The 23,346-nt window shown below is 39.4% G+C and overlaps 1 protein-coding gene across 3 annotated transcripts; it reads right to left on the minus strand.

Annotated features, from left to right (window-relative positions):
* Positions 1 to 1,894: 1,894 nt before the first annotated feature.
* TRIM7 (tripartite motif containing 7) lies at positions 1,895 to 22,480 on the minus strand. 3 transcript variants are annotated; one of them, XR_012489373.1, is made up of 8 exons: positions 21,883 to 22,480; positions 19,686 to 19,781; positions 17,283 to 17,316; positions 14,806 to 15,036; positions 12,978 to 13,000; positions 12,335 to 12,450; positions 11,558 to 11,593; positions 1,895 to 10,640 (listed from the first exon to the last, which is right to left on the minus strand). XR_012489373.1 is itself a non-coding variant. In XM_074311524.1 (8 exons), exons 1-8 carry the CDS (start codon positions 22,375 to 22,377, stop codon positions 10,126 to 10,128), a joined length of 1,593 nt encoding a protein of 530 aa, XP_074167625.1. In that variant the 5' UTR covers positions 22,378 to 22,471; the 3' UTR covers positions 1,895 to 10,125. The 3 variants fall into 3 exon arrangements, 2 of the variants coding, with proteins under 2 accessions (XP_074167625.1, XP_074167626.1); XM_074311524.1 differs by lacking the exon at positions 17,283 to 17,316 and adding an exon at positions 10,972 to 11,052 and having other exon boundaries at positions 21,883 to 22,471; XM_074311525.1 differs by lacking the exon at positions 17,283 to 17,316 and having other exon boundaries at positions 21,883 to 22,468.
* Between the last annotated feature and the right edge of the window lie 866 nt (positions 22,481 to 23,346).

A 23,346-nucleotide genomic window follows, 5' to 3' on the forward strand; every position in this document is an offset into this window, starting at 1 on the left:
AACTAAGAGGTGAGGTCTCGGAGATCCTGCGTCCATCCCCTATACTTCCTTCTACCGCTAAAGACCAAGAATAAAGACCAAGGACTTTTGCTTATCCTGACTCTGGCTGATTCTAAGGTATCCAGGGTGTTAATGCGGTCATCACACTAACTCAAGTTAGCCGATTAGAGACAGTGCCAAGTAATTTCATGATTATTCTCAAAAACCCCAGAATCTGCAGTTCTTTTAACTATTTCTGCAGACCCCAAATTGGCCAGTTCTAGGTCCACAGAAAGGTCAGTTGTTGGTTTTTTTCCTTTTTGGTCTGACAGTTAAAAACTTTCCCTATCTCAGAACTAGTCTTTCTTCTCTCTAGCTAAAAGCTATCTGCATAAGTTCAATTATACAAAGCAAGCCCATTTAAATCCCAAATAGCCAGATCTTTTTCTAAGTACTGACTGAGACTAACACAGAAGACAAAACATAATCGAGGAGAGGAATTCTGGAGCCAAAACTTTGAATTTACACCCAGCCCTCAGAGAGGGAGGGGTGGAGAATGGACAGTTCCTGAGCCAACAGTGAGCCTGACCAAACAAAACAAAAATAGTTAGCCCCTATAAATTTTGGTACTTCATCCCAATTCTTTTTAAAGAGCTATCTTCCCAGGACACTAGATAAGAGAACCAACTAGGTTCACAGTTTCTAGTCCTCTTTATCTAATCAAAGGAAAATAGGAGAATCCTTATGGATTTGAACCACTTAGGATTTTCCTAGTATTAAAGGGAAGTAGAAACCTTTTATAGACTTTAACCACCTACACTCTTCCAATCCCAATCCCAGTCACCCAGGTAGCTCACCAGTTCTTGGTATAGGGAAGAATCTAACCATTTAGGATTCTAAATCCTTCTGGGCCATATTAATCCTCTATCTTTACTAGCCTACTTCCATTTTTGTTGTCTCCAAGTGTCTCTCTTCAAGAGTTTTTCCAAATCTGGAGTGGGAGTTCCCTAGCTGAGTCCAAGGACCACCTGAGAATTCTCTGAAGAGTGCCTGCCCAAGGATGGAAGAGACCCCTCACAAATAGAAAATACCCTGGATGAGCCTTTCAGAATAAGAAAAAGCAAAAAGGGATTTATTACAATCTCCCAAGAAAGGGTAACTCCTATCTGACAAGGTGTTTGTCAGTAAAGGTGGGCAAAACATAAACTACAAAACACAAAATTATATTAACCAAAGGCTCCTACTCCCCATTGACCTTTTTTTTCCATTGTCTGGGGGAATAAAGGCTTACATTCTAAAAGGAGAAATTTATCCCAGAAACAAAGAATAAATTGCCTTTAAAAGAAGTATTTAAATGTTAATTAAGAGGTGGTAGCAAATAGGAGGGGAATGTTCATCCAAGAACCCCTGCAGCTTTTTAGCTATAGCTCAAGTTGTTATTGAAAAGTCTCAAGTCACAATCAGGGATAGGTTGAAGCCACAGCCTTATGAGAGGTCTTTTCTCAGTTCATCCCATACATGACAAGCATACTCATCTCCTGACACATAAGTTATGGTCACAAGATGCAGACATATGCTGTAGGCATGGTAACTATGTGGATTCATTTTGTTTGGCTCTTGTTTATTTGCTATAAGGATTGCTGCTTCCTCTTGGTTTTTAATTGGGGTAGGAGATAGTGTTAAGAAAGAGGCATTAGCAATTGTGAGAGCCATTAAACCCAGAAGGAAACACAGATAAGCATGTCAGTTTTGAAAATAACATGTAGAATTTATTATACACCTTTTTAAAAAGTGATATAAAATAGAGATCCCTAGTTTCATATAGAATCATTCTTTGTGTGCTCCTGTATGTGTAGAAATGCTTTTTTTAATAGGATTTAAAAAAAAAAAGAAAAAAAAACAGTAGTCAATGCAATTTCTAGAACAAAAACATTTATTAAGATGGTACATACCAATACAATTGGTCTAAAACATTCCTCACATAAAACTGGGGAGAAGTGCCCCACAAATACATCTGTGGAGAATATGGGCAAAGACTTTAGGTACAATGATAATGAGGCACGAGTGCAAGACATAGCAATGGAAAAGGCACCTCCCAAGTCTTGGTATTTCAGACCCAGCAGCCTTTTCTCTCTTTAGGCAAGCCTTTCAAAGTTGCACTTTTGAGTTCTGAGTCTGCTGGGCTAGTTGCTCAACTGGACTCTCAAAATATTTTCTTGAGCCTCTCTCTTCTCTCTGCTGCTAATTTCCTTGGAGCTGTTTCCTCCCTTGGGCCTCTATCTGAATCTATATATGGAACATGGGTCTCTGCTTCCAGCTGAATCTGCCATTTTTCTATTGGTCAAATACTGATTCAAAGCAAAGCTCTTCCCTCTTGCTGTCTGGCAAGAATCTCTACCACAACTGCTTCCAACTCTCCAATTCTGAAATTCATTCAAGGCACAAAGGGGAAAGATAATTTTCTGTCAATCCTTGTTCCTTTCTTGACTCAATACAAAAGATTTCATATCTCATAAAGGGATCGAGTCATAGAAGGCCATTTACTTTCAACTTCATTATCACTTTGTGATTATATTCTGGGCTCTCTAGGACTAGAATCAACTGAGATATGAGTCTCTTAGACATATCTCATCTCCGGTTGTCGATAGGTCAACCTTAGAGACAGGAAAACCTAAATACAAGTCTTTTAATTACTGGTTTCATGATTATGAAGCAGGTCAAAACTTTTTAACTAAATTTCATTCAACAAGCACCTTTAGAGCACTTCACTATGTTCTTCAGACACTGTGAGAAGATATACACAGTGTATAACATAGCATATAATACTTTTTTTTCCCATTTGAGGACCAGTTTGTTCATTTTCTTTACTTTTTTTTTCTTTTTTCTTTAAAAAAAAAATAAAGGATAGCTCTCTTGAGATGGGCTCAGTGGTTGCAAAAATTTCAGAAGAAATCAACTTTTTTAAAAGTATTAATACATTGTTTTGACATAATACTTTCCTCTACCCATCTTATCATGCCTTACAACAATGATTAAAAAAAAAAAAAAAGTTCATGATGCTGAGTGAAGCAGTAGAACAGGAAAACATTGCACACAGTAACAAAATTGTATGACAACTATAATAGACTTGGTTCATCTCAGCAATTCAGTGATCAAAAGTAATTCCAGTAACTTTGGATGGAAATGCCATCATCAGAGAGATGACAGCCTATGAAGGCCGAATGTGGAGCAATGCATACTATCTTCACTTTTTTTTTTCTCTCATGGTTTTTCCTTTTGTTTTGGTTTTTCCCTCCCAACATAACTCAAATGGAAATATGTAAAAGGTGTTATGTATAACCATGTATAATCTAAAAAAAATTTTTTTTAAATTAAAAAATTCAGCTAAACTAACTGATACATCAACCATATCTGGTGTATTCAATATTCCACATCCATAGTCTCCTATTTCTGCAAAGAAGGGAGGGAGGTTTATCTTCTCTAAGGCTAAGTTGAGACTCTGACCACAGCACTTAGTTTTGTTTCCAATAGATAATCTCAAAGTATAAATTTGTCACATTTCTGCTCAAGAAGCTCCATTACCTCCCTATTCAATTCAATTCAATAAGTATGTATTAGTCAACTACTATGTACTATACACTTTGCTAGGTAACAAGCCTACAAATGGAAAAAAAAACAAAAACAAAAAAAACAAATACCAACCCCACCAAGCCCTCAAAGACCTTATAAAAAGGGAAGAGGACAGAAGCAGAAAAAAGGCAGTCCCAAAATATATATAGAAAATTAAAATAAAGTAATTTTGAAGGCCAGAACACTGCAGACTTACTGTAGGAAATAGCACATCTCTAGGATAAAATACAAACTTCTGTTTTGCATTTAGTCCTTTGCAATCTTGCTATAACCTAGCTTTCCAGACTGACTACACATTATTTGCTTTCATATCCATTTTCCTTACAAAAAGGCCGGAATTGCTATTCTCTGAATAAGGTACTTCAAGTCTCATTTATGGGCCTTTGTACAAGTTGTACCCCACAACTGAAATACTATAGTTCTTCCCTCCCTCTCCATCCCCACATAGACTATAGTGCCTTAAGGACAGGAAGGCAAGATTTTTGTTTTTTAATTTTGGTTTTTTAATCCCTAGCTTTCTTCAAGGGTAGCCAAGAAACCTCCTTCTTTAGCTGGGAAGTAACATTCTAATCACATACTGCCTAGAAAATCCTCCCTCCTCTACTACGGAAGTAGTTCAGGAATGATGTCCATGGACATACTCTTCTGTGGCAATGTGTATAAGTTTATATACCTGTCCAGAATATTAAATCTAATAACATGACGTTTTGTCATCTCTTGACAAACGTTAACTCTCAAGTCTCAGATTTACAAGCACAAATGAAAAAAAGGAACTTTTTTTTTTTTTTCCAGACTCACTTGGATAAACACATTGAGGTTCTGCTCTAAGGAAGTCTGTAATTACCAGGGGAAGGGAGAGAGGAAAGGAAGGAGAAAAGGAAGAGAAATTCCTCCTCTCTCCTTATCTGGCAGCATTGCAGAAGTTGACAGGAAACAGGTGAAAAGAAGCCTAGAAAGCTCCAAGAGGTCTATACACTTCTTTTTCACATATATAAAACACAAAATGGTGACCTTTTTTTTTTTTTTTTAAAACTAAAGTCCATCCTCTTAAATCTTCAAATCAACCAATTCACCTTTGAACCAATTTATGTCTTCCTAGGCTTCTCATTATTCATTTTCTAGATATACCATTACATTTGCTTAGCCATTTCCCAACAGATGAGTATCTACTTGTTTCCAGTTCTTTGTGACCACAAGAGAAGCTATAAACATTTTAGAATATGTAGAAACTTTCTTTTTCTCAAAGACTTCTCTGGGGTCATTATGGACAATGGAATCCCTAAAGGGTATGGACATTTTAGTCACTTCATTTGCACTCTTCCAAAATGGATTGTACCAATTCACAGCTCCACCAATAATGCATTAATCTTCATCTTTTCACTTCTCATCTTTTCATCATTTATAATCATTACCATTTGGCTGAATGTAAAGTAAAATCTCAGACTTGTTTTGATTTACATTTCTCTTAGTAGTAGTATTTTAAAGCATACTTCTATCTAGTTAGTAGTTTGCAATTTGGAGGGGAATTGTTCATATATTTTAACCATCTTCAATTAGAAAACAGCTTTTAGTTTTTATTTTTAATTCCTTGTTAATTCTGATAATGTACCTTAGGAAATCCTTATCAGAAATATTTGAAAGATTACTTCTCTTATCGTAGTTTGTACAAGTTTTTCAATTTCATATAACCAAAATTGTTTTATATCTTCAGACAGTTTAACAATTTATTTCTTACCCAAAACAGTGAAAAGTATATGCTTCTTTTAGTATGATCTTTCATATTCAGATCACACATCCACCTTTATTATTGTAGAAAAAGACGTTGGTCTAAACCCATTTTCTACAAGACATTTTTCTTAGGTGTTCTTATCAACTAAGGTCTTTCCAAGGTAATTTGTTTTGGCATTTATTGAATATGAGGTTCGAAAATTTCTGATTCTTTCTAATTTCATATGTTCTGATGATTTATTATTTTTAAAAACTGGTACCAAATGGTTTTGATGACTTTTGCTTTGTATTATGTTTAAAGACATGAAAAGATATTCTACATTAATTCCTACCTTTTTATCATTTTCCTTGATAATGTAAATATCTTCTTCCTCCAAATAGTTTTGTCATCTAGCACTGAAAAGTATCTTATTTGATACATATATTAAATCTGCATATTAACTTTGGTACTATTTGAATATAAATATTGACCCAGCTTAGCCACGTGTACTGTATATTCTTCCAAGTACTTAAATGATTCTTTATTTCTGTAAGGGGTATTTTGTAACTCAATCTATGCATGTAGTGAGGATATTTTAGAAGACTGTCTAGCAGCTTTAAAAAAATTTAAAGAATTATCAGTTTGGCAGCTTCATGAAGGATGGAAACTTTTGCAGTATCTCAAGAGATGATAAGGGCACAAATAACTCTAAAATCTAACCTTTTCAACCTTAATCTATTCATTTCTCACTTACTATCTTATCTCTTCAACCTTAATCTAGTCATTTCTTATCTAATATTCTAGTATACAGTACCAGATTACCCCTATTTATTTCATTTTCTTTCCAGTTGACCTTCAATTATTATTACTAAGTTTTCTTCCCTTATTGTTGTGCTGACTATCCCATCCCCCTCCTTAAGTGCTTAACATAATATTGCAGAGCAGGTCCAAAATCCTGTCTTAAACCTTTCAATAAACTCTCTACAAATTATGACTTTCTTAATCTCAGAACTTCTCTTTCTACACTTAGATAAATTGAGTCAATATTCCTTTAATTAAACATGACTTTCTTGCCTCTGGGCTTTTTGCTAGGTTACACCTGTTGCCTGGAAATAGCTACTCACCAAAGAATGACAAAACATATCACCACTTTTATTCAGGGTTTTCTAAAGATTTTCCTCCTCTGTATTACCTTCCTGATTAGACTCATAGGAACATGGATTCAGAACAGTAAAAGACCTTAGAGATCACACACATAGAGCAAACTCCTCATTCTACAGATAAATGAAACCAAGAAAGTGAACATTTTCCCCCAGATTACAAAGTTGATTCAATGAAACTCCAATAATATCCTGATACCTCTGAAAATACAAACTCCTATTTGGCATTTAAAGCTCTTCAAAATCTGACTCGAACCTATCTTTCCAGTAATATTACATTTTTCCCTTATTCACATGAGTCAAATTGATTTACTTGCTGTTCCTCATAATATCCTATCTCTGTGCCTTTGAAGAAACTATAGATCTCTGGGCCTGGAATGTACTTCATTATACTGGCCATTTCCTTAGAGCTCAGCTCTATGTGAAGCCTTGTCTGATCTCCCTAGAATCTTGTGCCTGTATCTCCCAAAAAATTGTCTTGTATTTCATATTATCCTATTCATGTACTATACTTGTCTCCTTCAATAGGATACAGACTTAAGAATTTTTCATTTTATATTTGCATTCCCAAATAAATGAAAAAGCTGGGGTCTGGATTCAGGTCCTTATCTTCAAACCTAGTGATCTCTCTACTATATTAAAAGCAGTCAATTCCTAGTGATCCACAGCTATAATTAAATGCCTGACTCTGAACACAAGACACAAATTCAAATCCTGCCTACTTAACTGTACAAACCCTGGATGAGTCATTTAACTCCTTTCCTCAATTTCCTCATCTATAAAATGAGGATAAAAATAGCTACTACTTCCCAGGGTTGCTGAGATAAAATATGGTATTTATTTATAAAGCACTAAACTATAAAGTTAAGTGATGTAGAAATGCTAGTTATATACACATGGAAATATATTTTTCATCAAAAAATTTTATGGGCATCTAATGAGAAAAATACTGTGTTGAGCACCATAGATTTCTTAACTACTCTATATACAAAATTAGTCATTTAAGTGTTAATTCTAGTTCCCAGAAACTGGAAGACTGAGACACATGGATCCCTAAAGAGAAAAGGGAGTTTTGGGACAAATATCTATGTCCAAAAAGAGAAAAGTTTGAAAATGTCCTTTTAAAACAGAGGACAGAGAAAAATAAAAGAACAAAAAGGGACAGTAGAAATTAAGGTGACTACAATTAGCTCAAAGGCAGGATTCCTGGATTCTAGGAGTGAGTGGATAAGGACACAGAGTTTACAAGTCAGCATGGAAAGCTGGGTTCATCTTAAGCCTGGTTCCTCAAGAGTTCTGCTCTACTGCTGCCTTCACAGGTGATAGTGTCCTACCCCATAAGATGTAATAGACCCTCCAATTCCCACAACTGCCCAACTCACCTCTGTCATTTAATAGAGACTATCATTTAAACATTTAAACATAAAGAGTGAGGGAATGAACCTCAAATCCTCCCCAGAATGGGAGAGCAGAGAGAGCCAGTCACAGAATCAAACAGAAGCAGGATGACATTACAAGTAACTGCTTTGCTGTATATACAGCCTTTCTCTGGGGCAAAGATTCTTAATCTTTTTGTGTCTTGGGGCCCCTCTTGACAATCTGATGATACCTACAGAAAGACCCCTTCTCAGAATAATATTGTGAAATGAATAAGATAAAATATATAAGGTGACAATGAAATCAATTATATTGAAAAACAGTTAACCAAAAATTTTTAAACACAAGTTCACATATCCTAAGTTAACAACGCTTGCTCTAAGGTCTAGTCTATACCAAATTTTTCCTTTCTCCCTACCCAGAGCAGCTATTAGTCAAGTCAGTATTCACTTCTTCTACAGAGACCTACACTCAATTATATCAAACTTACATGCAAACATATCTATATTATAATCAAGGACTCAAACATAATTATAGAACATTCAGAAATCCTCATCCAATAACACATAGACCCAAGAAAACAAATATATTAATACTTACAGCATAAGGACATATAAATACACCTACATTCACATAATGAGACTACAATAAATGTATACTCCCTATACACACACACTAGTATCCAGAACCACTAAATAATGTATACATTCACACAGAAATAATCACATTATCATTCAGTATAGAGAACTGCTCCATAGATACAGCCACACATGAACTCAGAAACATTTGAATGAGATCTTCCCCTTCCCATCCACCAAGAAACCAAGTAACTCAAGATGAACTCATATTCTGTATGATCAGGGAAAGCCATTCTTCCCCTTTTGTTCTGTTCCCCTCTCTGCATCACAGTTGTCAAGAGCAGGAAGTCTCACAAATTAAGGAAACTGAGGCACCATCCTGGTAAAGAGGCCATTAAAATCATGAGGGAGAACCTAGAACCTAGTGATTTAAGGTCTAGACAGTACATATGTGTGTGTGCTTCTTGGAAAGGAGTATTTACATCATTTGGTAAAACAGTGGGAATATATATTTGTGGCAGAAAGTACCTGAATATTGATTGTTATGAGATTTGTTGCCTGCGGGTTTGTACACTAAGTGGCTATGCTTGTGGAGTTTTGAGTATGGATTTACATGCATATTTGGGTGCAGAGATCCATCTCTACTGTCAATGGTAGTTGTATCTTTGTATTGGTGATCTGTTATATGGTTGAGAGTGGAAGAAGAGAGAGAAAAAGTTATGGGTCAGTGTGAGTGTGAATTCCCAAAAAGTGTGTTGGCATTTATTCCCTTAAGCAGGTACATGTCACACACATAGGCAAGGATTTAATTCTTATCTGGGCAGAGACTGATATTTTGGAAACAGAGTTCTTTCCCAATTCCAAATGTCAGCTGTAGCCAGGAAAATTGATGACCTCTGAGTCTAAAGACAAGCAGCCAAGTCCACTCAGTTTAAAGTCCATTTTTGATCCTGTTGGCTACAACCTGACAAAAGTGCAAAGCAGAGAAAATAAATCATACTGCCCCAGGTCCAGAGCTGCCTTCCTCCTCAGCTGAGAGAGCACAGAGTTGAGATTCAAGTAAGCAGGAACTTATACTTAGTCCCTCTTCTATTTCCTACTACCTTTCCCCAACACTTTCTGAGGTCTGAGGGAAAATGAAGATGCAGAAGAAAACTAAGATGAAAGCCAGTATAAATAGCCAAAGAAAGGAAACAGAACAGTTTTAAGATCTAGAGATGAATCAAGACCAGGAACAGGAAGCCAGGCAGATATGTTCAGCCTAAACTTGCTACTTGGCAACAGTGCTGCCACCTGCCAAAAAAGCCAAGGGGGTTGGCCAAAGTCTCCAGCATCCACAGTCTTCAAGGTTAAATACACAGATAAATTTGGTGAAAAGGTAGTCCAAAATAAGGAGGGGAAAGAGTAAAAAACCGAATGAGATAATCTGGCTGTTTCCTTGTAATAAGCCCCATCAAGAAGTTGGAGAAGGAATAAAGCCAGCATATAGCAAACAAGAAGCCAGGATTTGGTAGAGACCTATACATACATTAATTTGTTGCTTGTACCCCATTTCTCAGGAAGAAAACAGTTTGGTCTGGCCAGGTGGGAAGCCAGGGTCGGGAGAGAGATCTGTACAGGATTAACTTCTTGTAACTCCCAGTACGCTAGAGGTATGAATCAGCCCCATCCTCTGAGTGACCTGGCCCCTATATCATGGCCAAATCCTCAAGTATGTCCCAGTGGAGCAGACAGAGAAGAGAGGAAAGACTCGCTCTCGGAAGGCCACTCGGAAGGTGTAGATGTGTCGCATGTCCTCAGCAGCATAGAAAGACACTGCACCTGCCTCTAAATCCAGGGCCACCCGAACCCGGGCCAGCCGCCCCCCAGGGCTCAGTGAAGTACGTTCAGGAGATGTTACAGCCCAGTACTGCCCACCATTGAGCTGAAGGGCCCATACACCCTCTTCAGGAGTAAAAGGAGTAAGGCCCTTACGCCGGACACTCTCGCGGGCCACCCCAAAGGCCCAGCCATCAGCTGAGCCCACCTCCACCTCCCAGTGGTGACGGCCTGAAGTGAATCCACGAGAAGCCAACACTCGAGTATTCGTATCAAAGCGCCGGGGATTAGGAGGCAAGTCTTGGGGTCGTGGGCCCAGGCGGACACTCTTTAGATCCAATGAGAGGATAAGGCGGGGATTGGCTGTGTCAGGATCCAATGTCAGTTCCACTTTGGGAGAGAAGAAAAAACAAAGGCAGAGAAAGATATCATTTGATATAGCTCCCTGACACGCAGTGAATATCCCCCCTCCTCTCAGACAAGCTGCATTTCTCTTCACTTGCTAAACCTGACTCAAAAAAAAAAATCCCTTTTCCATTAGGAAACCTTTCAGGATTCCTACATCCCACCAGACCCTGATCATTCTTTTTATCCTGTGTACATTCAGATCTCACTCTGATCATTTGCACTGTGTTCTATGTTTAAAAAAAAAAAAAAAAAAAAAAAAAAAAGTAAAAAAAAAAGTCACTGTTAAGTGTATGCCCTGTATCCCCCATCATACCAGGAGTTCTCCAAGGGCAGGGACCATGTTTCTTCCTTTCTTCTGTCTCTCCCCCCCAATGTGCCTGGTACAGGGATCTATCTGTACAGGGCGGGCGGGAATGGGGGGGAAAGAGGCACAGCAGGGTCAGTACATGTTGTAGACTGACAGACCTCCCCAAAATAACGTATCCAGAGTCCCAGGCCATAGTGTTTCTCCCTCCCCCTGGAGAAGTTACCCCACAGACCACTGAGCACATGCCCCATTGCCCTTTGGCATAATCCCATCTGTATCATGAAAAAGGCATAGAAGAGACATATCTATAGGAAAAGATCCACAACCCACACACATACAAGACAAAAGTAAAATAGAATTTCAGTTTGGGAAGGCTCTTAGGTACAGTCTCAATTTACAGAGAAGATGGAGGCCCAAGGAAAGTGGATGTGATCTGCCCATGGTCTCTCATCTGGTTAGATGCCATGGGGGGCTCTCTGCCCTACAGCACACACTGTCTCCCTCTGACAGAGACAGAGACATTCTGGGAGACAGAGTTACAGAGATAGGGGAAATTGCTTTATTTGACATCTTTACTACTAACAACATTTACCTTTCTCCTCTTTTTCCAGTTCTCCTCGAAGATCCTCTGAAAGGAGGAGGAACACAAACAGCAAGAATGAATGTTCTAGCTAAGTTAACAAACCAACATTCATTCAAGCAATATTTTATTAAATCTGCTATAAGACCAAGCACTGGAAGAGACAGAGTTGGGAAAAAAGAAAACAAGCATTTAGAGGCTCCTACCATGTGCCACACACTGTGTTAAGCATTTTACCTGGGAGGTGAGTTATATTATTGTCCCCATTTTACAAATGGGGATTAAGTGACTTGTATGGTCACAGAGCTAATAAAAATCAGAATCAATATTTGAACTCAGATCTCCCTTTTTCCTTGCCCACTGCTCTTTCCACTTTGTAACCTGACTGCAAGTCCCTCAAAGAGTTTACAATGCCACTTTTCTCCCCACCCTGCCTTATTCCAGTGCCTGCTACCCACTCAAAAACCTTTCCTACACATGTATTCTTTCTTCAGGATAAATAATGGAACAGTCTTTAGTAAGATAGATGAGATACCTTTATAGGAAGACCCTGTTACTATTTATACTTTTCCTCCACCAGCTCCACCAGGATTAGAACCTAAGCACAGTTCCTGTCACAGAGCAGGTATTTAATAAATGCTTTTGAATTAATCAGCTAATAAAGCTGGATCTAGAGTCTCTTGCCCCTTCTGCTTGAGCCTCATTAGACATAGTTTAGGTCCTGCTATCTTATATATAGTATCTTTATTCACACCCTCCCAGTTACTCATCTCCAACAAAACCCATCACCTTTGAACTTCTTTAGCAGTCCCTTCAAAACAAAGGTCTTGAGTGAAATATTCCAAACTTTACTTTTCATTTCAGAAGAGACTGAAGCTGGTTTGGGGCCTGGTACATTGTCACACCTTGGATGAAAAAACAGAGAGGATGTCATTGGCACCAACTACTGTCCCTGATCTTTTTTCCCTTTTGGTCTCTGCAAAATGGAGCCATGAAACTATCTGGTAATGAGAAAGGCAATATCATAGAACTTTCTAGCAAGGTTCTTGCATTTTAGTCTGCAGGAATCTCTAAGGTAGACTCTCTATGCCTCTCCTGACAATGTCAATTTCTTGCAAACAGGATTTAATGTAAGCCTCCCCTCCAGGGAGCCTTAACTCAGTAATACTTCTTAGTTCCATTCCTTCTACTTATACAGGGAACCTGGGGAGGACCCTGGAGAACCACAAAGTATATGCTTGAAGACCTTGGAAGGGATGGAACCTATGCTGTTCAGAGGTTGTTGGTAGAGAAGAGAGCCATTGTTCCAGAACCCTTTGCACTATGGCTGGATATCAACTTTCTTTGGGGAAGGCCCTCTGATTTTTCCTCCCCACAATTGTACAACGAAGAGAAGAGTTATTTTAAATGCAAAGATTTGTAGTTTACTTACCTGCCTAATGTGTTCTTGAATTCCTAAACAGAAATAATGAAGAAAATAATCATTACTGAATGTGCCTCATTCTTTATACAGAAAGAAAAATCAGGTAAGGCTTCAAACAAAGAAACCATGGTCATTTCCTCTTTCTCTCAGATTTTCTTTGACCTGAAAACCATCCCTTTAGGAAATCTCATTTTCCCCTTCTTTGTAGAGAAAAGTTTTCTCTCCCAGGTTTCTGGGCCCTAATATAGGCTAACTTTGTTGTCCTGAGGTCTCCCCCTTCTCACAAAATGACATTTTCTTAGCCTTCTACGAATCCTTTTATATCTGAATCCTACCTAGTCTTTAAAATCTAATTCAAGTCCTATCTCCTTTATGTCTTCTAGGAATAACTTTCCTCCTCTGAACACCTGGCACTTAGTTGCTCATTGCCTTGTATTATCTTTTCTTTTTCTGTTTCTTTTTTTTCTCTTTAGTGCTTATGCTTTCTATTTTCAATTGGACTGTATAAACAACCTCAGTCAAATATCCTTAAACTTCTCTATATTTCGGTATCACTACAAAAAATCTTTTGCTAAGCCCATCATTCTAATTCCTTTGCTCTGTTGATTGCCTCCAATTTATTCTACATATGTCTTGTTTGGATGTAATTGTTTGCACACTGTCTCTTCCATTAGACTATAATCTCCTTGAGAGCAGGGATAGTTCTTTTACCTTACTTTGTATCTTTAGCATTTAGTGAAGTGCCTGGTATACAGCAGAAGTTTAATAAATACTAGCACAAAGCTTTGTATATACAAATTATGAATCAATTGAATAGAAACTACAGGAAGCTACAGGAAGAACATATGGTCTTCCAGCCTTCCAATAACTCCAGCCACAAATTCCTTATCCTTTCATGCTATTTGTTACATACACAGAGAATTTGGGGAAGAGGAGGCACAGGGATTAAAGAAAAGCCATGATGTTTCTTAAACCAAGACCAAAGACACAAAAAGGGTACCAAGATAAAAACTCAGGCTTTAGAATTAAGATTTTAATTGTAGTCCTGCTATTTGCTACTATTGGATTTGGGGTGAGTCATTTTTCTTTTTAGGGTCTCATCTATAAAATAGGGACTTTTGACTTTCCTTCCAGTTCAAATCTATGAAATACTTAACCAGCACATAATCATCATTAATGATTTTAGAGAAAAGAACAATCAGTCATGTGTGCTGGATGGTTAATCAAACAACATAAAATAATGGATCATTAACATTAGTACTGTGCTAGATGCTAAAATAAAGTTAAAAAGCACAATAGTCTCTGCCATCAAGGGTAGGTGGTACCATTATCAAGGTACCATAATGGGTAGACAACTCTCACCTAGAGCTCAGTCTCAACGTACATAAAAATAGTTAAGTAGAAAAGGACCAAGTACATAAAGCTAGACTCAAGAGTTGAGACTTGAGCCCCAGGTTTTCTGAATCTAAGTCTAGTTCTAGTCACATGAAATGAAAGGAAAGCAAAGTATAAGCTAAGTGTAAAATTAAGATAAAACACTATCAGTACTCAAAGGAGAAGAAACCATTTAGAAATTCTGCTACCTGAAAGCAGGAGTTGATTTCTCCCACTCCCTCCCAACATGAGGATTCCATGATCTTCATTAAATCACAGAATCAAATTCTAATATCCTATTACTCTAATATTGCCCTGTTTATTACTTTGTCCTCCCCTCCAAAAGAAGCCCTGATAACAAAACAAACTTAATATCCCACAAGTATTTCTCTTCTATATATCTTAAACAATCTCAATCTAATTTCTAATGGTTGTAATTCTTTGCAAGTCAGTCCCAGCTCACCTGAAGGAAGTCCAAGTCAGGTTTGTGGGATGTCTCTTCCATCTCAGTGGTGAGTTTGGACAGCAGGGATATTTCACTGCCAAGTTGGTTCAAGTTCTCAGTTTGTCTTTGGGTCACTTCTCTGGCCAGTTCTTCCAAACGCCCCACCAGCCTACTTTCCTGCTCCATCAGGAAAGCCCTCAGTGCTTGGAACTCCGCCCCGACCTTCTCCCTTTCCACAGTGACTTGCTTCTGCTCAAGGAGAAAGTATGTGGGAATAAGTTAAAAGGAAAAGATCTCTCAACACTGAGATTACACTGTGCAGCCCATAAAGGAAGAACACACTCTCCCAACTCTTAACCAAAGATCAGAATAGGCACACATACACCTGTCTATATATATCCATATAACTGAACTTGTTCTTCTCCTGTATATTCTCATCTATTTTACAAACATATTCTTTCTTCATGTTTATCAATTTTTTCCTATATAGCATTCATTTTGTGTGAAATAAGACCATATATTCACAGAATCTATTCTAATGATCTTGTATTCTATCATTCCAATTAGTCTCTTATTCAGCTTATTGTTTAAAAAAGAAAATAAAAACAACTTATACATTTATAATGAAGTCAGGAAGCCTGGATTTCAGCAAGCTGATAACTTTAACTGTATTATATTAGGCAACAGATCTTCTGGCCAGGGTGATAATATCGTAAGTCCTCTAGTCAGAGCATAATATCTTAAGGGTCTATGGCCTAATACTACAGCCAAGCTTCTTTTTCCTCCTCCAGGTTTTCTCTTTGTTCTCCATAACAAAATAACCCTCTCTTCTCATGGAAATAAATTCTCGGTCAGATAGACTTTTGTTTATTATACAAGTATGCTGGGAAATGTACCCAGATTTGCTACTGCCCAACTCCTCATTCCTTTTCTAAATGAGAATTGTCCTTTTAAAGTGGTCATATGGATTCAGCTTAGTTCCAATAATCTTGTGATGAAGAGAGCCATCTATACCCAGAGAGAGGAATGTGGAACTGAGTGTGGACCACAACATTTTCACTCTTTCTGTTGATGTTTGCTTGCATTTTGTTTTCTTTCTCAGTTTTTTTTTTCTTCTTGATCTGATTTTTCTTGTGCAGCAAGACAAATATATAAAATTGGATTTAACATATCTTAACATATTTAACATGTATTGGATTAGTAGGGAGAAGGAGAAAATCTGGAACACAAGGTTTTGGAAATCAGTGTTGAAAAATTACCCATGCATATGTTTTGTAAATAAAAAGCTCTAATTAAAAAAAAAAAGATAAATTGAAAAAAAATAAAGTGACCATCTGCTCTTTCAAATTACAGAACTATGCAGCTGCTTGTCTTTAAAGCAAGTTTAAAAACAACACTAAAAAGTGCAGTCTATTTTATAGTTAGATATATCTAAAATCAAATTTCTTTTCTAGTATTGAAAAACTCACCCACAGAATCCAATTACAATATAAGTGGGAAATGTTTAACAAACTAAATAAAAATATAGTACAATATATATAGTGTCAATTTGTAGTTTTCTCTATCAATATGAGGCCTTCAGGGATCTGTGTGTATTTGAATTGACATGATGGATGAAATGCAAACCATTGTAGTATCTTTGCTAAGAATACCATTATAGGATCACAAAGAATCAGAAAGGACTGAAAAACAACTGAACAATATTCACTAATTTATGGATAGGTAGGTTTTACAGTTGGATAGAGTGCCAGGCTTGAAGTCAGGAAGATTCATGTTCAAATCTGATCTCAAATCTACTTCCTATATGTGTGACTCTGGGCAAATAAAAAAAAAACCTGTTTTCCTCAGTTTTCTCAACCATAAAAAGATGAAAAAGGAAATGATAAACCATTCAATAACTTTGCCAAGAAAATCTAAAGTAAGGTCACAAAGAATTGGACATGATCAAAAACCTATTGAATAACCATAAATCTAAAAAGGCAGTATAGTTTAAATTCTAATCAAGAGAACTGGGTTTGAATCTCATTTCTGATGTGATTACATACAAGTGACTTAATTCCTCAAAACCTCAGTTTTTTCATCTATAATCATATTTTGCACTATCAATCCCTACTTATCTCTACCTATCAGGATTATTGTGAGGAAAGCACTTACTCTAATGCAGTTATTGTGAACAAAACTACACAAACCTTAAAGCACCATATAAATTATTCTGTTTTGAAATAATAACAACTTACATTTACAAATTATTTTATAGTTATAATTATAGTGTGCCTTCTCTCTAGAACCCATGGGACAGGGCAGATAAGTATTTTCCCCATTTAATAGATTGATAGATCATCAAAAGATTTAATAGATCATCTTCTCAATGAGATCCACCAACCACTTAACTAAAGTTATAAAACTAGGACTCAAATGAAAGGTCCTAACTCTTTCTACTAGTCCAAGGTAACAAAAAAAAAAAAAAAAAAAAATCATTCAACTTGGTTACTTACCTTACTGACTGGGATTGGCCATGATGATCTTTGGCTGTTTCCAAAAATCAAATCCAAATTAATTAGAAAGATTTGCAACTAATGAAAATATTCTTGAACCTGTAATACATTCTTGTACCGAACTTCCAAAAGAATTCAAAAATGTTTTGGAGCAATGGAAGAATCATTAGAATAAATTGCATGTTCTCCCAAAGTGACTACTTTGAAGAAAGTAGCACTGACTTGGAGCATAAACTAATTTTTAAAAAATCAGTCATTATCTCCATATGTTTATATATTTACTATCTTTTCTAAGCAAAGAATCTTGTATGCCCTCCCTATTTTTCAATTCAGTTTCCTAAAGACCCACAGGTTCTTATTTTTTCATCTATTCACAAAGTCAACAAGCATTTATTAAAAGCCTATTAAGTCTCAGGCACTGTGGTAGGCATAGGGTAAACACAGAGAGAAACAAAATCATCCCTTCCCTTAAGTAATATAAGTAGGGAATATAAGGAATATAAATAAAGAACAAAGGTGGGAAGAGGGAGAGGGGGAGAGACAATGGTGTCTGAGGAAAGATCAGAAATGGTCTCAAGTGAGAAGTTCTTAACATTCAACTCTTTCATATTTTGGAATGGGCCAAAAACTTTCCACCTTCCTTACTCATATTTATCCTTCTCTCAAAAGAAGGGAAGAAAGAAGTGCTCCTAGGTATTTGCTAAACTGGTTGATCTGTATGAAGGAGAGATTGGGATGGGGGTAGGAGGATAGGAGAGACATGAAATAGAGATGACCTATTCTAAGGGGATCTGCCTTTATCTACCAACCAGCTTTTTGATTGAATGACAGAGGCTATTTTGGACTTAGCATAGGATGGAGTGTGTGTGTATGTGTTTTAAATGTCAAATGCCAGAAAGTAATAGAGGAATTTGGGGCAAGGGTCAAACATGAAGGGCCCTACAGAATTAAGCATGATAACAGTCCTCTGCCTCTATCAATTTTCTAGCTTGAGATTTTAACTTATTTTGCTTTTCTCCTTAATTCCTCACTAAAACCTTTTTTGAATCTATTGTGTATTAACTGTATTAGCACTATAGCTGGCAGCTAGTGGTACAGTGGACAAAGAGCAAGGCCTGGCGACAGGAGACCTAAATTGAAATGCAAGTACAGATACTACTAGCTGTGTGACCTTGGGCAAGTCATTTAACTCTATTTGGTCTGGAAAAGGAAATAGCAAACCATTCTAATATATTTTCTAAGAAAATCCCCAAATGGTATTATGAAGAGTTGGACACAACTAGAAAAAAAAAGACTAAACAAAAAACTCACATAACTAACTAGTTGCATGATAAATTGGGAATTTGGAGAGAATGCTGAAAAATAAGTTGTATACAGCATCCAACCCAAGACAAACCAAACATCAGGTAGAATCCTTCAGAATGAGATTTTCAAGGCAGACACAAAAAGCATAGAATCTTAGAGATGGAGGAAGATTATCTTTAAACTAGAACTCTGAGAATATCATATGGAAACCTTTTCAACATTTTATAAAGTAAGTGCCTGTTGAAAAGTCATTCCAAGTGCCCTAAGGCAACTTTATGACCTTAAGTTACACAGGAATTATAAATTTTGTTGGAGAGATTCCACACCAAGAACCCTAACCCTACTGAAATCACAGCACTCATAGACTAAAAGGTGTGTTTTTGACCTAACAAAAATACACATAGTTCTCTAGCAGCAAAAGACTGAAAGTTATTAGGGGTGGGTGCTACAAATCACAGAAGGATCATGAGCAGAGGGACTTTCATATCCACTTTTCGGGAATTCTAGAAATCCAAAAGTAAAAAATTGCCTGAGTTCTCAGACTTCCTGTTCTACTCAATCTCCCCACTAATTGTTCATGTGCCTGCCAAAAGTGGTAGGAGTGGCAATTAGGGAGGAGACAAAAGACAGAAAGAGGGAGAGAGAGAGAAAGAAAGCAATATACATGCACCCTTATCCATTTCAGATTTCTCTCTCTCTCTCTCTCTCTCTCTCTCTCTCTCTCTCTCTCTCTCTCTCTCTCTCTCTCTCTCTCTCTCTCTCACACACACACACACACACACACACACACACACACACTTCTCTCTCCTACAGAAATTCTAACTCTTTAATATGAATTCTTCTGCATAAAAAGATTCCTCCCTCCCCTCCGCCATCCATCAAGTCTATACAGGATGTTCCAAGAGTCTTAGTGCAGTTTTAATAGTTTACAACTGCACCTAGACTTTTGGGACACCCTGCATATATATTTCTGCCTCTTCCACCCATAATTATATCTGGTCTTACTTCACATTTACCCATTCAGAGGCAGTGCTACAAACTGGGTTCTCAGACTGTAGTACTCAATAGAAGGTACCTCCCTAGCCTCTACTTCCTCACCAGGAGCTCCCGGCTCTCCTTCTCCTCCATGGATTTAAAATCTTCAAACTCTTCCAATTCCTTCTTCAGGGCACCTAGTCGGGACTCCAACATCTCCTGGATGAGAGAAGCAACAAGTGAATTCACTGACTTTGGGTGGGAGAGAAGGAAATTTAGAACATCCCACTTTTACATCATGCTTTGCTCTCGGAATATAGGGCTGATTCTACTGAAGAAAAAGCAAAAATAACCTTCCGTGACTGGAGGATTATGTGAGAATGTTGGCCTAGAGCTATGATAAAATTTGAACAATGGGACAAGGTCCCACTACCCAAAAATACATCCCCCACAGGCCTGCAATCCTCACCAGCCTTCCCTATTCTTCCTGAGCAAACAATCAGAATCACAGACCTCGAGAGGGACCCCAGTAGCCAGCCACCTAATACAACTCATACCAGAAAGGAATACCCACTGAAGAATACCTGACCATTGGTTCAACTAGGTGCCTGTGCAGCTGAATGGCAAAGTGGAATATCTGAGCTCAAAATCTATTAGAAACTTACTGGCTGAGTAACCCTTGGCAAGTTCCTTAATCTGTTTGTCTTAATTTTGTCATCTGTTAAATGTGGGAAATAAAAGCAACTACCTCATAAAGTTGGGAGGCAATATTTGTAAAAAATCTGGAATAATGATTTGAGTATTTTGCTCCAGGCTAAGGCTTCATGAGGAAAGCCCACTTAGAATAAGGGGAGTGGGATGGATATAATAAGTTTATACAGCATTTTTTAAAAGTAAGTAATTGACATATATTTCCGTAGAGATGAGGGACTTAGCTTTTTTCTTTTGTCCTCAAGGACCCTTTTGACCTCTGGCAAATGAGTCCCCTTCTCATAATGTTTTTAAATGAAATAAAATCAATTACATTGGACATAATTGCCAATAAATTTACCCAAAAATAGTTTACAAAAAATAAATTTAAACAGGTTCGCAAACCCCTCAAAGCTTCACAACAATTCCCTGAACTAATATTCATAAGTAGTAATTTCTTGTTTCTACAGAGGAGGAAATAAGGTTTATTACAGTAGTGACTCGTTCACTGCATCAGTACTTGGCCGGGACTGAAGATAAGCTTCTGAACTCAGCTTTTGCCAGGATTACCATCCCAGTTACTACACCGCAGTGCTTCTAAAGTAATAGCAGGTACTGAAGATGCACAAAGCATCATTTTCCCGTGAGATTGTAGGGGAAGCACTCCCCCTCAGTAAGAGCTGAGCAAGCTTTCCTCTAACAGGTGACTCCGACTAGGAAGCTTGCCACCTCTTGGTTGAAGTTAAGCTAGTTTGTGGCATCTAGTGGCTGGATGAGGTTCCTCCCACCCAGGCCCAGGTATTCCAAAAACCTCCTCATGCCCAAGGGAGAAAGAATGTATCTAAAAAGGTTGTAACAGGTTTAATCATTAAGACGTTCTTCCAGATTTCAAATCTCTCTCTCCCCCCCCATATAAATGCATACATGCACGCGCACACGTATGTATATATACATGTCTATGCACACATATGTACACACGTGTGTCTCTTTGTAACTTTCACTCAGCGTTCTTGGTTCAGAAGGTAGCCTCTAAAATACGGCAGTTAAAGTACCCAGGCTACCCACAAAGTACCTCAGGCCAGAGCTCTCTCTTATAAATTCTGCCAGCTTAAGAGGAGACCGTCCCACCTCGCTCCCCGAGCCTGCGCAACCCAAGGCTGAGGCAACTTGGCGAAATCTCTCTCTTTAAACAGGAAGATGATCCGAGAGGGGAGGAGGAGGAGGAAGTGAGGGACCCAGGGGGATCATCCCTTAGGTAAGGCTCCACAGCAGGGGCTCACCAAAAGATCACCTGGAGCACAATCCGCGGGCGAGCATTGAGATTCTTACACGCTAAGCTAAAGGGCCGAAGCCAGTTCAGGTTCTCAAGGAAATACCGATCTAAAATGGGAGAGAACAATCCCAGAACTAAAAATCTACGTAGGCTGGCGGGGGCGGGGGGCGGGGGGAGGCCCGGAGGGGAGACCGAGGGGGTCGGTGCCGAGTGAAGGGTCGGGAACAAAGATGAAAGAAGGGGCCGTGGGTCCGAGGGCGGCCGCGGAGCCGGCGCAGCGGGAAGCCAGCAGACCGCCGCAAGGAGTCGCTCACTGTCCAGGGCTGGCCGGGGCGCGGACGACGGGGTCTCGCTCACCTTGGCCTCCTGCACCGCCTCGTCCAGGGGCAGCACGGCGTGAGCGCGGTGCTCCCGAGCGCGGTCGCACACCACGCAGATGGCCCGCCCATCGTCCTGGCAGTAGAGTTTCAGAGGCTCTCCGTGCTGAAGGCAGCCGGACACCAGGCTCCCCGCGCCCTCCCCGTCCCCCTCTCCGGACGGGGAGAGGCTGTAGCGGCGGAGCAGGCTGGCCACCCCGGCCAGCTGGCGGTTGGGGCGGAGCTGGCTGGGCCGGGCTGGCTCCCGGCACTGAGGACAGGGCAGGGCGCGCGGAGCAGGTGACACCGGGATCCCCGGGCGCTCCCAGCAGCGGGCGATGCAGGAACGGCAGAAGCTGTGGCCGCATTCGATGGACACGGGGTCCTGGAAGAGCTCCAAGCATATGGAGCACGTAGCTTCCCCGTGCAGCTCGGCCGCCAGAGCCAGAGCCTCCGCGCCGGCAGCAGGGCCGGATCTCTGCCCCACCGCAGCCATCGGGTTAGGCGGCTCTAACTGCCGCTGGCGTCGCCCCCGCCTCCGACCCCGCCTTCGCCGCCTCTGCTGCAACACCCCCAGTTCTGGGACGCCGGCCGCCTCCGCTAGGGCCCGGGGACTGATTGAAGGGGTGGGGCTCCGAGGAGGGGGCGTGGCCTAAATCTGGGCTCGAAGGGGCGCGCCTGAGGAGGGACCAAAATGGAGGGTTCCTGGAGGCAAAAACCCGCTGAATTTGTCTCCTCTTCTGGTCCTGGTGACTAGTCTGGGGCAGTAGAGGCCGGGCACCCGCTTCTGCAGTGTGCAAAGGTTCAGGCCGACTCTATTCTCCTAGCCCCTACCCCGCCCCAAAAGAGAAAGCACCGACAGCCTTAACTACTCCCTTCGCCCTTCGCAGCCCTGCTCTTACACGGATTCTTTATATACGCTGGGGGCAGAATGTAAGAGCCTGGTTACCTTCCACTACCGCCGTCTGTCTGTCAACTTCCCATTCTTTCTGTCCGCCACAATCAATAAACCTTATTAAGCGCGCTCAATTATTTAATTGATTTCATTAATAAACGTTTATCAAAGCTCTGGGTTAGGCCTTTCGGATAAAAAAAAAAAAGGCAAAAAGACAGTATCTGCCCTCAGAGGGCTTACAGTCTAATCGGGGAGACAACATAAAAACAAACATGCAAAACGAACTATGTGCTGGACGAATGGGAAAATTTAACAGAAGGGGGTAAGAGCTGGCTGGGATTTTAGCTGTTATTTAAAGTACATCAAGTGTCTGTCCGTTTCAGTCTCCGCCTCTCAGCTTCTGTCTGTCTCCCTCCTTCCCCTTCCTTTCACAGCTCTTTCACTCCTCTCCTCACAATTCCCTTCCTCCTACTCCCTCGCCATTTTTCTGGCTCTCCGAATTTGACCCGCTCAGCTGAAAGAAACAGACCTGAGCAGGTGGAAAAGCAAAGTCCAGGATCAGATATTTGC

Source organism: Sminthopsis crassicaudata, chromosome 4 (assembly GCF_048593235.1).
Source record: "Sminthopsis crassicaudata isolate SCR6 chromosome 4, ASM4859323v1, whole genome shotgun sequence".
In the NCBI taxonomy this organism is placed as follows: domain Eukaryota; kingdom Metazoa; phylum Chordata; class Mammalia; order Dasyuromorphia; family Dasyuridae; genus Sminthopsis; species Sminthopsis crassicaudata.